At 41.4% G+C, this 17060-nt stretch overlaps 1 protein-coding gene across 4 annotated transcripts in view; it reads right to left on the reverse strand.

The window, feature by feature from the left end:
• Nucleotides 1–17060, reverse strand: part of KDM6A (lysine demethylase 6A) — a 249491-nt gene that overhangs the window by 121765 nt on the left and 110666 nt on the right. For all 4 annotated transcript variants that reach the window (XM_073616273.1, XM_073616271.1, XM_073616272.1 and 1 more), the window contains exons 9-12: nt 15489–15582; nt 13518–13644; nt 7635–7733; nt 397–616 (exon numbers count right to left, since the gene is read on the reverse strand). In XM_073616273.1, coding sequence (XP_073472374.1) covers nt 397–616; nt 7635–7733; nt 13518–13644; nt 15489–15582 — 540 coding nt within the window. The remainder of the gene's footprint in view (nt 1–396; nt 617–7634; nt 7734–13517; nt 13645–15488; nt 15583–17060) is intronic.

The following is a 17060-nucleotide window of genomic DNA, read 5'->3' on the forward strand; positions in this document are numbered from 1 at the left end:
ACAAGAAGTAAGCTTTGAAATTGCCAATTGTGTCTTTCTATAAAACAGATGTATAAACAGGGTAACCAGTATACAAACCTTTGTGAGAATAAATAAAAATGTGCAAAAGAGAACTCTTGATGTTTGAAAACAAAAGAGTTTGGAAACCACGGGATGTGTTTTCCTAAGTCTATGACAAAGAAAAATGTACACATCAACCAAACATATACTATGTACAAGAATTAAGAAAATGGGTGACAAGCTGCTACAAAGAATGCACACAGATTCTTTAAGGAAATGAAGACTTGACATAAAACAAAAAAAGTTTAACATACTCCTACAATTGTATGGTACATGGACATGCTGGAAGCTATTAAAAAAAAAAAAAAAGAAAAGAAAAAAAAAAATAGAATGTACCTGTAAGTACTTAATCCGAGCTGCAAGTGCAGAGGAGTTACTACAATGTTTGCTCCTTGTGGCATTTAGGTAGCATTTGATAGCATCCTGAGGCTGGTTGCAGGATTCATAGAGTGTACCCAGATCCATCCAGGCTGCAGCATGGCCATGATCCAACTGAACAGCACAAATATAGGCCTGCAGAGCATCCATGGGCTGATTCTGCTGTTGATACAGCACACTGTAAAATAAAACAGTCAATACTAATATAACCATTTGAGTACCAGTCTAATACCCCATTCATTAACAGACTATTTTTCAGCACAGATATTTTGACTGCTAGTCACTCCATCATGCAACACTGTACTTAAAGCGGTTGTAAACCCGCTGACACTTTTTTTTTTATACCCCTGTAAGGCAAAAGTCATGAGCTAGTATGCACTGCATACTAGCTCATTATGAAATACTTACCTTAGAACGAGGCGTCGGTATCTTACCTGGTCCACGCCGAGGTAGCTGACATGTTGCCTCGGCGTGTCTTCAGGGTATCGCGGATCCAGCGCTGTGAGTGACTGGAGCAGCGATGTCGTCACTCCCGCGCATGAGATTTCTTTCCGGCAAGGTCTGGCATCTGCCAGGCCTTCAGCCGAGAATCCCCTGTGCGCATGTGCCGCTGCAGTCACCGGCTCACTGCAAGGGGAATATCTCCTAAACCGTACAGGTTTAGGAGATATTTTTCTTACCTACAGGTAAGCCTTAATACAAAAAAAAAGAAAAAAAAGAAAAAAAAAAAAAAGCTTTTTTTGGAATGTAGACTCCTCAAGGTGATCTAATCTTGTTGGAAATGAACATACTGGTATTGAGAGGGTTAAACATTGAGCTTGGTAATACACTAGATACATTTATGTACAGGGTTATTCACAGGGAAAGGAGGGAAGTAAAGGGGTTAATGTACTGGTCACATAGTGGCATCATGTAGATGAAGGGGATTAAAGTCAGAAACAGAATGCAAGAGTCTGCAGCTGCTAATCCATTCATTCTGTCCCCATTGAGAATTACACAATCTATCTCTTTCCCTTGTTAGGGGAAAGGTAGGGAAGGTAGGGATCAGCCTAGTAAGCAGTACCGTGGGATTGCTGTGATGACCAATCACAGCAAATCGCATGGTACCCAATCCCTGGATTGGCTGGGTACAGTGTCTCTATGTACTCAGCAGTCTGACGATGGCTGGATACACAGTGAACACCCAGGAATTCAGCAACCTGATGGAGGTTTATCCAGTGCTGCTTATAAGCGTGTTCGACACAGGGATCCCGTGTCTTCATCAGGGGGATTCACGTGACCCTGTGTCGAACACGTGTAGGGGAGGGGCCAGGACGGAGTGAGAGGCAGTGTATCTGCTGTTTGATGAGACGCACACCATACCCTCACTGTTACAGCAACCGTATGCTTTACATAGAGCGGTGCACTGACGAGTTTGTGAGTACCCCATTTGGGGGAGCGTTTTTATCTTTTGAATACATTTTTAAAAAAGATAATACACTATATAGTTTCCTTGTCATCCATCTATTTACATTGCAATGGAGCCTGGGATCCTGCGATCTGCATAGAACCCTGGGGTGGTTCAAAAGCGTGATTTGACTTTGTTTAGCGACTTAGTCACACGCTCTGAGGTGAGCATATTACCTTGGGGATCACCGAATTGCACTATCGCATGGCCTGCGACACTGAGAAACCATGAGCAAGCTTAATTATATCACCATTGGATATCACGCATAAGCACCTTCATTGTTTATTTGCAGGACTTTACATATTATATGATCTATTTTTAAGGACTGTTTTTTCACATGAATTGTGTGGCACTTAGCACTTTTGTTGAATTTTGAATTCACTTTTGCACTAAGCACTTTTTTGGAAATATTTGCATTTATGTATTTATTATTATCAGATATAATGATTAGCACATATGCACTTTGATGCGTTTATATATTTCATTTATTATTTTTTAACACATATCACTTTATATTTTTTTTTTGCCCTTTGGGGGCATATTACTTATATACTTATGGTTATACGCGTTAATATACGCGCTGCAGTTTTGGTATGCTATAATATTAAGTAGAATATTTGGCAAACCCTAGCGCAGCGTATTTTTCTTTTTATTAGATTAAGTGTGGCTCGCAGGATTTCCCTTCCTTTTTTACCAAACATAAGATGTAGGAGCTGTAAGCGTTTTTTTTTTTTAGGCTTTATTTCCCCCTCCTGTTTTCCGTTGGTGATCTGGCCAGTAACACCTGTTTCTAACTTTTTTGGGATGAAGGTTTTACATAAAGTAAAAGCAGTAAAATTAGCAGATCATTTTAAGCGCCCCTGCCAGTGTTAAATGGTGTCTCATCCCTGTAACTACAAGAGAGCTTTTCTGTTGCAAAAAAAATTTTAAAAAAACAGACCTACTGGTTGGATAACCAGATGAAAATAGAATAAAACAAGCTTAAAAAGGAAACAAAGACAACCATCATTAGGTAAAAAGAGAAAAAAAGTTACAAGGGGATTCAGAAAAAAGAGTCTGCTTTAACGGGAATGAGGATCCATCATATAAATTTATGTGGCCTTTGTTACCACATTAATCTACACTGAAGTCAAATTTACAATATTTGGACTACAATATATTTCCAAACCTGTTAAGGTTAACAAAGCTTAATACTGACAGATATATAAACGGTCATGCCAGCTATTAACCCTCCAATACTGGGCACCTTCACCCGCTTCCTGCCCCAGCCAATTTTCAGCTTTCAGTGCTGTCACACTTTGAATGACAATTGCGCGGTCATGCAACACTGTACACATGACCTTTTTATCTTTTTTTTCACACAAATAGAGCTTTATTTTGGTGGTATTTAATCACCACTGGGTTTTTTATTTTTTGCTAAACTAAAAAAAAAGACAGGAAATTTTGGGAAAAATACCTTCTTTTAGTCTGTTATAAAACATGAAATAAAATGTAAGTAATTTTTTTCCTGCAATGATATGCGCTGATGACATTGCACTGATAATCAGGGCACTGATTATCTGTGTACATGTCCCCTGTCACACTTGCCGGTTACTGGCTCTCCTTTCCTCATCACGTGAGGAAAGTACTGCCGATAACCAGCGAGTTTGTTTACAATGTGATTAGATGTGATTGGCCCTTTACCGTGATCACAGAGGGGCGCTATTCTGCCAGAACAGAGCTGCGCTGTAGCCGTCTTTCGGCTATAGCATGGCAATCAAGTGGTTAAAGGCCAAGAAAATAGGAGTGTGTCATGTTGCAGCTTATGGTAAGAATGGACACCAAACAAACATTTTTTTCAAGCCAGCACAGGATAACATCTACAACCATCATGCCCCAGTTTTGTAGCAAGCAGCGCCAAGAGCATGATCATAACAGAGGGAAGGGACCCATGTCCCTCAATGGACTCCAGAAAGGGATTTTACCGGGAGTACAAAAATCCTATTTTATTTCTCCACAAGGGAGAAGGGAGGGTCACAAGTTGTTAAACTGTCAACACATCCAAAATCAGTCCAACTAAGGGGTGGGCAACAGCAAAGTACTAACAGGCCCAATATGAATTAAAAAAAAAATCCCCCAGGAAGATGACAGATTTGTCGAAACGGCGTAGGGAGGAGCGGCGTGCTGACGTCACCACCACACCACGCTGATCCCGGAAGACACGGGCAGCAGCTGCGAGCCGGCTGGCTTACATTGTTTTTAAAGGCGTTTTTTACCTGTCATACTGTAAGTGCATTTCTTATTATCTTTTATTTTAAATAAACTTAACTGTATTACACTATGGAGCATCTCTTTTTATATCTATTTTTGGGATCTGAGCATTAATACCCCAATCCTGTGGAACTCCTGAGCGGGGACCTTGAGACACTTCAAACAGAGACCCAGTGGCTGGGGGACACAGCCACTCGCTCTCACGATCTCTATAACAGGAGATCTAACAATCCGGTAAGGGGCGTGTTTGTCTGAGGTGGAGGAACTCCCTATACCATCACTAAGTTTCCATTTATATTTATCCACTATTTGAATCGTGCAGTCTGTGGACTCAAGTCTATACTGTTCTATCAGCATTCACATATCTGCTTTGTTTACATTTCATTTCAATTTATTTTTAATGTTGTTCATCACTGGGAATGTTTTTGGTATAGTCATACTAACCTATCATGATCACGTTCACTTATTAAGCAGCGCAGCCTATTCCATATACCAATATGAATTAAACCTGGGTCTGTTTGTAGCCCAAGAGCCACTTGAGGGACCAACTCCCACAGTGGACACCAGATGAATTTGAACACTCCAACTGGTAAGGTGAATATGACAAACAGACCAGGAAGAGATGGCGAATTATGCTTGCCACTCAAGTGCCAAGAATAATTGCCTAACCAGCAAGAAACATCTCAACATGGGGGAAGAGACATCAACCATAGACCATTAGTGTGAAGATGATCAACCCGACCCAAGCAGAAGGATGGAAAACATTTTTTAAACAGTTCAAAGCCTCCCAAGATCCCTGGTAAGAACTAGAACCATACAGAGGAACAAAGGTATGCTGTCTGGGTAGAAGGAAAGCTAGAAACCTTCTAAGGCCTCATGTACACTGCTGTTGGTAAACAGATGTTTAGGAGCAGTTGGGTGTTTTTTTCAGCTGCCCCTGAACTCTCCTCTGTTATCTTATCAGTACATGTACACTGAGTCGTTTATAGTAGTTTCCAGGCAGTGGAGGTTAGAAGCATTTTTGCAAAGCAAAAAAAAAAAAAAAAAAAAAAGCGTTCAGGACGATGTTCAGAGGCATTTGAAACGCCAAATGCCTGTAACAGCGCGTAAACGCTGCTGTAACTCCCGTTTAGCCACGTTTCGTTTATAGGCGTTTTTAATGGAGATACATTTCTGACCATTCGCAGTGCAAAAAAGGCTTCTGAACGCAACTGCAGCTAAGCGCAGCAAGTAAACACGGCACAGCAGACGTTTTTAACTGCCGGTTACTAACTGTCAAGCTCCGTCGTTCAGGAGAGGTTTTAAAACGTCCCGTGTACATGAAGCTTAACAGAAAAAAGCCCAGCTTCTTAACTTACCTGATCCCATAAGTATCCATCCAGGGAGCAAAAAAACACAACATCTCTAAGCAGTGTAGAGGTGATCCAAGGAGCTTTCCCCTGAAGATGGGGACTTCCTTAAAGTAAGATGGGAAGAAATACTGACATCGGACCGCACTGAAGTCCAATTCCGACGCTATGACCTGAACCATCAGGTCAGGAACTACCAAGGGTAGACAGTTTTTCCTGCTGAAAATCCCAGTGTGGCTACCACGAGAAGGCACTGGTACTAAAATCAGGACCAGCACCCTGGAGGGAGTTTAAAATTCAGAGTCGAGGCCGCAGCAGTAAAGTCTGACACCAGGTTTATTGTGATTTTAAATAGTTTGCTTAGACCAAGCTGGTCTATACAAACTATTTTTTCTTTACCAACAGATGCACCCACTGGGAATGCCGTATAAGATGTATGTAGCATCATTTACATACAGTGCTGTGTTCTGTTAGCAGGATGGGAACTTCCTGTCCCACTCCTGGAATAAAATCAAATCTACAAATGAATAAAAAGCTTCCGCTGATTGGCTGAGGTGGAAATCATGATATCCACCCACCCCTTCCACTTCAGCCGATCAGAAGAAGCCCTGTATTAATTTGATTAAACTTAGGGGCAAATACAAGAAGATCATACATATATCAGCAAAAAGCTCACTCTCTGTGCGCTTGGTGACCATTCCCTTCAACACCCCTTATTAAGATGAAGCAGATCACATTATCATTTAAGTGCTGTCTAACACAGTGCAGTGTGCGTCAGTGTCTGACTCGACCCAGTTCAGCCCCACCCCCTTCATCCCCTCTTTACTGCAACATCGCTCTGCTTTGCCAAGCACATTTTTATGCATACACCCCCCCCCCCCACCCCGACAATGCATCAGGGTCATGCTTTAGTAGGATAGGGGAAATAATTATCAGCAATCACCCCTGCCACGTCTGGGCACACTCACCAGTATACTAACACTCAGACTCTGGATTAAGCCATTTTTACTATTCCGATATGTTGAGTTCAGGAGTCAGAGTTTGTGAGCAATATACTGTAGAAAGTATAAACATTTATGGGAATTCAACATGAACCCTGTGAACTTAAAAACAGCACTGGGATAGTTGAAATGGCTCCATTAGTGTGAGTGACCTGAATCGGTGTTCAGTTTTGGAGTTGTGGTGGCACTGTATAGAATTTATTTGAATACTAGACTCGGAACACAGAAAAAGCAAGGACAAGATCGGGCTGCTCTAAACAGTATGTGTGTCCAAACAGTGGCAGGAACAATTGAAGCACCTGTCCTTCTCAAAGCACATCCATCACTTAATATCAGAAAGTGCCCACGCACAGGTTTTACAGTAATTGGTCTGCCAGCGCAGTCACTGCATTTGGTATGTTTACAGTAGAGCCCACACTATAGGCAGCGCCCTTTTAGAATCTTCATTACTGCAGGGAATGCTACTGATTTTTACAGTTCTGTGATGTCACTGGGTACAAAAAAAAATGCATATCTAGCTGCAGGAACAACACAAGCCAAACAAAAAAAATTGCTGAGGCATCCCCAGCAGAGGTGGGAGGAGAATCCTTTCAGGCTGTATTTGCTTTGTGCCCAGAGAGGAACCTAAAACAAACCTAACCAATAATATATGTATAATGTGATTATATTGACTTAGGCTAAATAAACAGTTCTTTTCTTACAACAATATTGCTAAGAATTTAAAAATGAAAAAGAAAAAACTTAGGGATGTTGGGAGTTCTTCATCTCAGTTTAGAAACATTAACCTGATGTAGAGTGGTCACATAATGGTCCTGGATTTTAATCTATCCTTCTGCATGTGTCAGGGTGTTAGATGTATGTGGACCCAATAGATAGTGAATGAATGTTTTGCTTTTTATTTTGTAAGTAATTATGTCATGAATTTTACACTTCGATACCATGCAGTCTGCCAACAGTACAATTATGTTCTCTAAAGAATATGAGGGGATAGCAGATTATGGGTATATAAAGAATGGTAAATTTAGAAAATAGAGTTGATTTGAGGGCAAAAATAATAAATGCAGAAACTTTTGGGCATGAAATGACAGTTGAAAACCAACAAAACAGAACCATGCAGACACATTCACAGGACTGATGAGAAGTACATACCCTATTGAACACCATGTGTCAGCACTTGCTTCTGACTTATCAATAGATTGCCTGTAGGATATAAAAGCATCCTGAACCTTCCCAATACTGGAGTAGCACCTGACAAAAAAGAAAAAGCATGCTAAATTTTCAAGAAAGTAAGCATATATACCAGTTTAAACTGCTTATATAAATACATTTTAGCAGTTACATGTAAGGCCTCTGTCACATGAAGGGTCCGATCGGGTCCACCTATATAAAACTACAACATGTTTTGTTAAAGCATGGGTCCGAGTTAAAGGTTTGTTTTTACACATTGGTGCAATTTCACTAGGCTCTGCAGGAAATTTTTCTATTTTATCCAGTGATCATTTTGTTCTGAAACTACTCAAATATAACAGATGTGCACACATGTCTTTGCACACGATTTTTGTTTATTACAAGCATTTACCATGGATTGAGGCTCTCATACAAATCGCTGGATTTAGAGTGGACCCAGGTGAGTATTAGGGGAGCTGTGGGGGAAGCAGCAGACAGGTTTTTTACCTTCATACACAGAATGCATGAAGGTAAAAAACCTTGAGCCTTTACAACCTCTAAAGTGTTCAGACCTCTCCACAGTAAAATAAAACCGCGGAAGCAGTTTACAAGCAATTTGCAATACGAGCCGTTTTTTTTTTTTTTAAACGTTGTCTTGCAAGACAAGCAGGATTCAAGCCTCTGGGGTGTGCATGTGGCCAGAGATGCTCAGAGACGCACAATCTGAGCGGTCTCAGGCACCCCCACTTCTGGCCACATGCGGTACTGCCTATACTAGCAGTGACACTGGAACAAATTATCTGAGTTCCCATTGATTCCTATGGGGAAACGCGATTTGATATACGAGTGCTTTGGATTGCAAGCATGTTTCTGGAACTAATTATGCTCATAATCCAAGGTACTACTGTATCTTAATAAGTCAGGAGGTTCAAACAGCATTAATGGTCAAAAAATGTGCAGAGCAACGATAAAAAGAAAATATTGAAAATATATATTTTTTTCCTAAAAGCAGAAATAAAAAAATAAATGAGAAAAGGTAAAAAAACGTTTTTTGTTCCCCCCCCCCCCCCCCCCCCCATTTTAGAGGGTAAGGGAGGGTTAAAACCTTAGTTTTGGATAGAGTGGAGAGAGAATAGAGCACTGGTCAGGTTTTTATTGCTCTGTAACATATCCATCCACCATGGCTAACGTGACTCCAACAATTAGAAGAGAGCCAGCTCTCAACCAGTCTATCTCATTTTGCAAGAGCACTATACAACTATGTAGAGTAAGCCATACCACACCCACGTTTCAGGGCCACGGCGGACTGCTTTCTCAAGGAGATAGCTGAGTAAAATAAACCACATATATAGATACACTTTCTATTCGGATGCCTTAAAACATGACTAGCCAGACGGTGAAGAACCTTAGTGCAGTTAAATACAATTTAACATGAAAACATACCGTTACAGTGAAGCCCTGTGTGTTGGATGCTGGTAAATGTGACACTAGATGGACAGAGCATTCTGAAAACTGGAACCAGAAGTTGTCATGCACTCAAAACACTGGAAGCCATGACGAGTCACTACCAAGTCATGTGATCCAGTCACCGAATAATGGTATACCACTGTGTATCCAGGTCCTTGTCAAGACTCTGTCATGTAACCCAGTGAATGGGGGTGTACCACTATTATCTAGGTCCTGTATACTGATGCTGTGCCGATGAGGTGCAATACAGAAATCAAATGCAATCATCTTGCATTCCAAGTACCAGGAGTTATTAGTTATTATTAACAGAGTAAACTCTGTTCTACCGCTTTTACCTACAGGTAAGCCTATAATAAGGTTTACCTATAGGTACTGTGAATATCTCCTAAACTTGCACAGTTTAGGATATATTCAGAGCACATGCGCTCTGAAGGTCTGAAATACAGGGCAGGACCTTCAGAGCTCATGGTTTACATGGCGGCTCCTGTGCGGGAGTAACATCGCGCCTACGGCCACACATGTAGCAGGAGGCCGCAAACCCAGAAGGAAGACGGAGACCTTCTTCTCAGCGGTGACAGCACAGTGCTGGAGGGCTTTGTTTTGAGGGAAGTCTCTCATAATGTACTAGTATGTGATGCATACTAGCACATTATGACATTGCCTTGCAGAGTTTTTTTTTTTCCCTTCAACTGCAGTTTGCTACCGCTTTAACCACTTTAGCCCCGGAAGATTTGGCCCCTCAATGACTAGGCCATTTTTGCGATTTGGCACTGCGTCGTTTTAACTGACATTTGCGCTGTCGTGCGACCCTATACAAAAACAAAATTGATGTCTTTTTTTTTTTTTTACACAAATAGAGCTTTCTTTTGGTGGTATTTGATCACCTCTGCGATTTGTATTTTTTGAGCTATAAGCAAAAAAAGTGACAATTTTGGAAAAAAAAAAAAACTATATTTTTTACTTTTTGCTATAATAAATATCCCCTCCCTTGCGCCATCATAAAAAAAAAAAAATTTAAAAAAAAAAAAAAAAGGTTTTGCCTAAAGCTCTACTTTAACCACTTCACTACCCGGCCATTGTCAAATGACGTCCACAGATGGGATCTCCCATCCTTGGGTGGACCTCATATGACGGCCTGGGCTTCCCGGCCGCCGCGTTGCTCGGGACCCGGTGCGTGTGCCCGGCAGCCGCGATTGCCCGTTAACCAGGCCGAACCGTGGATCTGTGTGTGTAAACACACAGATCCACGTCCTGTCAGTTGAGAGGAGACCGATCTGTGTTCCCAGTACAGCGGAACACTGTTCGGTCTCCTCCCCTTGTACATCCCCACCCCCTACAGTTAGAATCATTCCCTAGGAAACATAATTAACCCCTTGTTTCCCCCTAGTGGTTAACCCCTTCCCTGCCTGTCACATTTACACAGTAATCAATGCAATTTTATAGCATTGATCGCTGTATAAATGTGAATGGTCCCAAAAACGTGTCAAAAGTGTCCGATGTGTCCGCCATAATGTCGCAGTCACGAAAACAAATCGTGATCGCCGCTATTACTAGTAAAAAAAAAATAAATATTTTTTTTTTTTAAATGCCATAAATCTATCCCGTATTTTGTAGACACTATAACTTTTGCGCAAACCAATATACGCTTATTGCGATTTTTTTAACCAAAAATATGTAGAAGAATACGTATCGGCCGAAACAGAGGAAAAAATTTGTTTTTTTTTTTTTAAATTGTGATATTATAGCAAAAAGTAAAAAATATTGTGTTTTTTTCAAAATTGTTGCTCTTCTTTTGTTTATAGCGCAAAAAATAAAAACCGCAGAGATGATCAAATACCACCAAAAGAAAGCTCTATTTGTGAGGAAAAAAGGACGGCAATGTTTTTTAGGTACAACGTCGCACGACCGTGCAATTGTCGTTTAAAGTGCAACAGCGCTGAAAAATAAAAAATTGGCCTGGGAAGGAAGGGGGTGAAAATGCCCTGTATTGAACCGGTTAAGTAGAGCTCCAGACATGGGATATTTAAGGAACGTGTTTGATTTTAACTGGTTGTTAAGGAGTGGGTGGCCACCAGCGTCCTTAACCAGTAACTGTCATCCTGGTTAAGGAGCAGGCGGCCAGCACATCCTTAACCACCATGACTTATCTGCTATCAGTGGGGTCCCCCCCACCAAAAAAAGCCAGTGTGGGGCCCTACCGCCATCCATGCCTATAGGGAACCGCACAGCAAAATTAAAAAAGGCCTGGGATCCCCCCAAAAATCCCTTATCAGACAGGGCATGAAGCCTAGCAGGTCAGCAGCCAGTCCCCCACACAAGTAATCGGGGGCCGAAAACTTCTGCACGGCGCCCCCCATCACAGATTTCTCTTACCAGTGTCCCCAGCAGAGTCTCCTGTACATGTATGTGTGCAGATTTATGCCCATTTGACACTTGGCTGTACAAGCCGACTTCTCCACTGTAGGAGCCGACTTCAGGTCTTCTGCATCTCCCAACTCCCGCCCACTGCTACACACGCAGCGGGCAAACAGCAGGCGGGAAGCCAGGAGGTGCTGCTCTGATGACGTTACCTCCTAGCAGCCAATCTTCAGCTTAGCACAGCAGCCAATCCTCTGGCAGCACGGGAGGGTGTGCAGGGAGCAGCTTTTTGCCCTGGACCTGCCACACATATACTGTCGATAACAGCAGCTGCTTTTAAAAGCCAGCATATTGGCAGCGCTGTGTTGGCAGAGTCTAGGCAAGCTAGGGGCTGGATAAAACACACCCGCGGGCCGGGGTTTGGAGAAAATTCAGGTAAAGATACCCAAATTGAAAAAGCGGTTAAAGTGACACAACTGGCTTTACAGAAAAAAGATAAGAATATAAAATCACTTCAATTCGATTATTAGCATAAAAAAAGATATGAAAATTGGATATTACAAATCAAGAAAAAAAAAAAAAAAAACACACCCCCAAGTCGAGCAAATATTCTGCTGGTTTAAATCACTCCGTTTTATAAATGGGTGATAAATACATTAAGGTGCACATATTTTGCCCCCATTTATCTGTATGGCTATGCAATTCTCTCTTGCATATATTGCCTCCTATCATACCTTCCACACTCCTTTCCTGTACAGGCAGTCCCCAGGTTAAAAAAAAATATCATGTTATACTTGCCTCCTCTGTGCAGTTGGTGTTTTGCAGAGAGCAGCCAGGATCATCCTTCTCGGGTCCCTCTTTGCTGCTCCTGGCCCCTCCCTCCTATGCCCCCCCAGTCAGCAGCTTCTTATGGGGGCATTGGAGCCAAGTCACAGCTCCGTGTCCATTCAGACACGGAGCTCCAACCCACCCCCTCTCTCCTCTGATTGACTGACAGCCACGGGAGCCAATACCGCCTTTGCTGTGACTCAGCCAATTAGGAGTGTCCCGGACGGCTTAGTAATTTGTGGACATCGCTGGAGAGAGATGGGGCTCAGGTAAGTAAGGGGGTGGCTGCTACATGCAAAAGGTTTATCTGAATAGAATGCATTAAGATAAAAAAAATCTGCCTATACAACTCCTTTAAGTTGATTTGTTATGTAAGTAGGAACAGGTACATTTTTTAATACAACTCCAGGTAAAAAAAACCCAAACATTATGTTTTTTGGATAGCATAGGGAAGGATTTACAGCTCTGTAACATTTGTTTTGCGGTCTGTACCCTTGTGCAGAAGATTTCACCTCAGTTTCTGTCCCTGTGACAATTGGATTTTGAAAATTTTGGGTTGTTGTGGAAAGAAGGATTGGTGATAAAGCTTCAGTCAAGACTACTTTTTCCCATAACGCTTACAGTCCCTTCCTAGGGGGAAGATTTCCTGTCATTTCTTGTTGTCTCCCTCCGTAAGTATGAGTCATTTTTAAGTCTGATGTTTGCAACTCGAGGACCGCCTGTACATGCCAACTGTTGTCCTGCCCTCCACATGTCTGCTGCATATCATGGCCACTGATACCCTCCCCACTCCTCTCCTACAAATCCTCAAGCCGTCCATACCCACCATTTTTCCCAAAATACCTTTAGCACTTTTTACCTGCACATACTACCTACTGTCATACACTCTACACTCTCCTTCCGGAATATACTGCCTCCTAGCATACCCTCCACACTTTTTTGCATATACTACATGCCATCTGCACTCATCTCCTGGCACATACTGCCCCTTATCAGACCTACAGCACTAATCTATGGCCTAAACAGGCGGCAACCCACTAAGACAATTTTGTCTGTTAAATCCTCAACCTTTTCTTCTGTGGGACAGGCATACTTGTGCTAGTTCGTTATAAACTGTACACAATATATAGTAAAACATACAAACGCCAACACTTTGCACAGCCTAACACTATAAATGACATTGCTGAAAACATTTAACAAAGTAAAGATTACCTTCCAAGGAAATACCAGGACTGACCAGAGTTGGGATCGGCCTCTAATGATTTCTGAAGATACTGGATGGCATAGCTGGCTTTTGTGGCTTTATCTCCCAACTGATCCACAGTGTGATGCATCCATCCTAGAATAATAAAAGTACTATCATCAGGTTTTCATACTTTATTGTACCCCAATTTGTCATTAGTCTGGGCGCCTTGTAATCCCCTATACATCAGCACTCGGACGGAGTAGAAAACAGCACAGTAAGCCAGTCAGGCTTTACTGCCTCTAAACTGAACACATTACATTTTTCAATTAGAAGAGATGACCGGATGCTGCAGTTTCCTCACTCAAAGGCACAGCACTGACCAAATTAATCTTTTGAGTAACTAGTTTGGGTTTTGTATATTATTCGACAGCGGTGACTGGATTAGAAACTGCATTTTTTTTTTTTAAACAAATGACAGTTCACACACCCATATATGTCAAATGTGCATTTGAAGATAGAGCAGCAGTGTTCCTATGTAAACAAGGCAAACCGCTGATCTGTCAGGGAGCAAGAGAGATCTTGAGTTTCAGCTAAGCTGAAACAATCTTTTTTCCTCCAGTGTATTGGTGCCCCAGTTAGTTGGCACCTCCCAGGGACACTTAACCCTTTGATTGCCACTGATGTTAACCCCTTTCCTGCCAGTGTCATTTATACAGTGATCAGTGCAATTTTTTTTAGCACTGATCACTGTATTGGTCCCCAAAAAATTTCACTTTGTGTCACATTTGTCTGCTGCTAAAAATCTCTGCCATTACTAGAAAAAAAAAAAAAAAAAAAAGCCATAAACCCATCCCATATTTTGTAGACGCGATAACTTTCGCGCAAACCAATCAATATACTCTTATTGGGATTTTAAACCAAAATATGTAGCAGAATACATATTGGCCTAAACTGATGAAGAAATTTGATTTTTTACATTTTTTTTTATTGGGACTGTTTTATAGTAGAAAGTAAAAAATATTGTTTATTCAATATTTTTTTTTGCTTATATCGCAAAAAATAAACCATAGAGCTGATCAAATGCCACCAAAAGAAAGCTCTATTTGTGGGAAAGAAAGGACATCAATTGTATTCGGGTACACTCTCCGTTAAAGCAACGCGGTGCAGTATCACAAAAAATGGCCTGGTCAGAAAGTGGGTAAAACCATCTGGAGCGGCCCACCCACAGTTCATTCAAACTACAAGTACATCTTCCACAGTGGCTGACGGTATTTGTAGTTTATTATTTAGAAAGAAACTGAATGAATGGTGTGGCTGTGTAGGTGGAGCTCCAGATAGCCGCTCTACTTTCACTAGGAGCAGGGAGAGGAACCCTCGGCTGCTGTCACAGGGAGGGGATCAGTGGAATGTGGTGCTGGAGCAGGTTACATATTCCACCCTAAAAAGCGGGTGGAACATGTAACAAAGGTGAACTTATCCTTTGAACGTTTCTATGCTTTGAAAAGATTACAGTCAAGTAAGTTGAAGGCTGGCTTCACCCTATTGCATTGCGGTAAAGCACAAGTTAAGCCCTTAATACTTTGCCAACATAGGAAACTATTATCCCTACAAGGCTATGGTCATATGAGCCCTGGATGAAGGAGAGGGCAATAAGAGTAAAATATTGCGCCACAAATGTAGTGCATAGAAAATGTGAAGTTTGTACAGAATCATTCAGCTCAGTACAACACCCTGCATATTAGATGGTTGAGGGTTTTAAAATGTCTGCCAAAAGTCCCAATTTTGAAAGACTTGTGAAAATAGATTATCTGGACTTCATATTGTGTTCACATGTCAAGGATAAAAATTTAGCATAAATAAGCACTTGATTAAAATTTCTCTATTTAATTTTTACGAAATTACCAAATAAACCATTCTATCCGAAACAGGGACACAGACAGAACTTTCCTCTCACTGTGGAATAAACATTTCCATAAAGTAGAACGTTCAGTTCTCACCTAGCTGTTGTAGAACAGTAGCCTTTACTTGTGTAGGAAGGTTTTCCGTCTGCAGAAGTTGCTCATATGCTTCTTTTGCAGCGTGGTACTTTCTCTGTTGAAAGAAATTAAGATGTTTAAGAAAAGCAATATGAATGCGGAGTCAATGCAGCAATATATGAATTCCATAGCTGATGCAGTTTGCACATGTATGCTACTTAACAGCGTACATATACATCCTGGTATTGAAGCGGTTATATATTTTAATGGTTGAGGCTACAACCATGATCCCATTATTTTTTCAGGAGGCGATTCCTTACACAGTAAAAGTAATCCTAGCGGCTAAACAGCTGGATTTTACAGGTGGTGGAATGGGGTCGTACCCCCCTCCCACCACCTTTACCAAGTTCTCCCATCTGATTGGGGACCCTGGTAAAGAAGAGACCGGCAGCATCGGCTTTTCCGGACTCAGTAAGAGCAGCTGATGTTGTTCCTCCCACTGTGTGATATCAGAAACCATAAGAAACAAGGATTTCGTCACTTCCAGTTTCGAATTGCAAGTTGCCAGCTTGTGAAGCAGCAGGTTAAAACAGATCTTAATTTGATCTGCTGTTCTGGAGGTCAGAGGAAAAATCTGGGATCTAATAGACCACAGATCTCTCCATAAACAGGACCTAACACGGCCCAAGCTATCACAAGGGATGTTGTTCATTCGTTGTGATAGCAATAAAAGTCATAAAAAAAATTATTCAAAATAATGTAAAAATAAATATATATAAAACATTTTTGAGTCTCCGCACTCATACGCATCGATCCCGGACGCATATGTAAACAGCGATCGCACCACACATGAGCTATGACCAAGAATGTCAGCGCAAGAGCAATACATCTAGGGCTGGATCTTTGTGGTAACCTGTGTAAAGGCTTTTATGGATAGTTTAAAGTACTGTAGTATATGTTTTGGTATCTATTTACTTGGTATAACATTTTATGGGTATTAATTTGGTATTCGTTATGACAAAGCGCTCTTTAGCGAGAAACGAATCAATGTTTGTACTCTGCCTTTGTGGGATGTGATGTTTTTACCTATGGATGTCTACAAGAAAGTTTTGGAATCTTCTGCATGGTAGAGTGTAGTTTTCCTCTATTGTCTTGGCTGTGAACCGGACCAGCACCTCGATTAAATGGGCAACTGGAAACGGACCAACCTGGAGCGGTGTTACATCTATGTTGGGTATTTTATTGTGTTTGTCGTCACAAAAATTCATCAGTGTGTCGGCTACCCGCGATCACGGTGAGGAGAGGCAGAACGGGGAATGTAAACAAGGCGATTCCCCATTCTGCCTAGTGACATGACAGATCTACTGTTCCCAGTGATTGGGAACAGTGATCTCAGTCATGTTCCAGTAAGCCCATCCCCCTTACAGTTAGAACACACTTAACTCCTTGATCGCCCCCTAGTGCCCCCCTAAACTGATGAATACATTTGTTTTTTTCAATTTTCTTTTTGGATATGCATTATAGCAGAAAGTAAAAAAATATATAGTTTTTTTTTTTAAAAAACGTCGTTTTTTTTTGTTTATAGCACAAAAA

The sequence above is a fragment of the Aquarana catesbeiana genome, linkage group LG02, assembly GCF_042186555.1.
Source record: "Aquarana catesbeiana isolate 2022-GZ linkage group LG02, ASM4218655v1, whole genome shotgun sequence".
NCBI classification, from domain to species: Eukaryota; Metazoa; Chordata; class Amphibia; order Anura; family Ranidae; genus Aquarana; species Aquarana catesbeiana.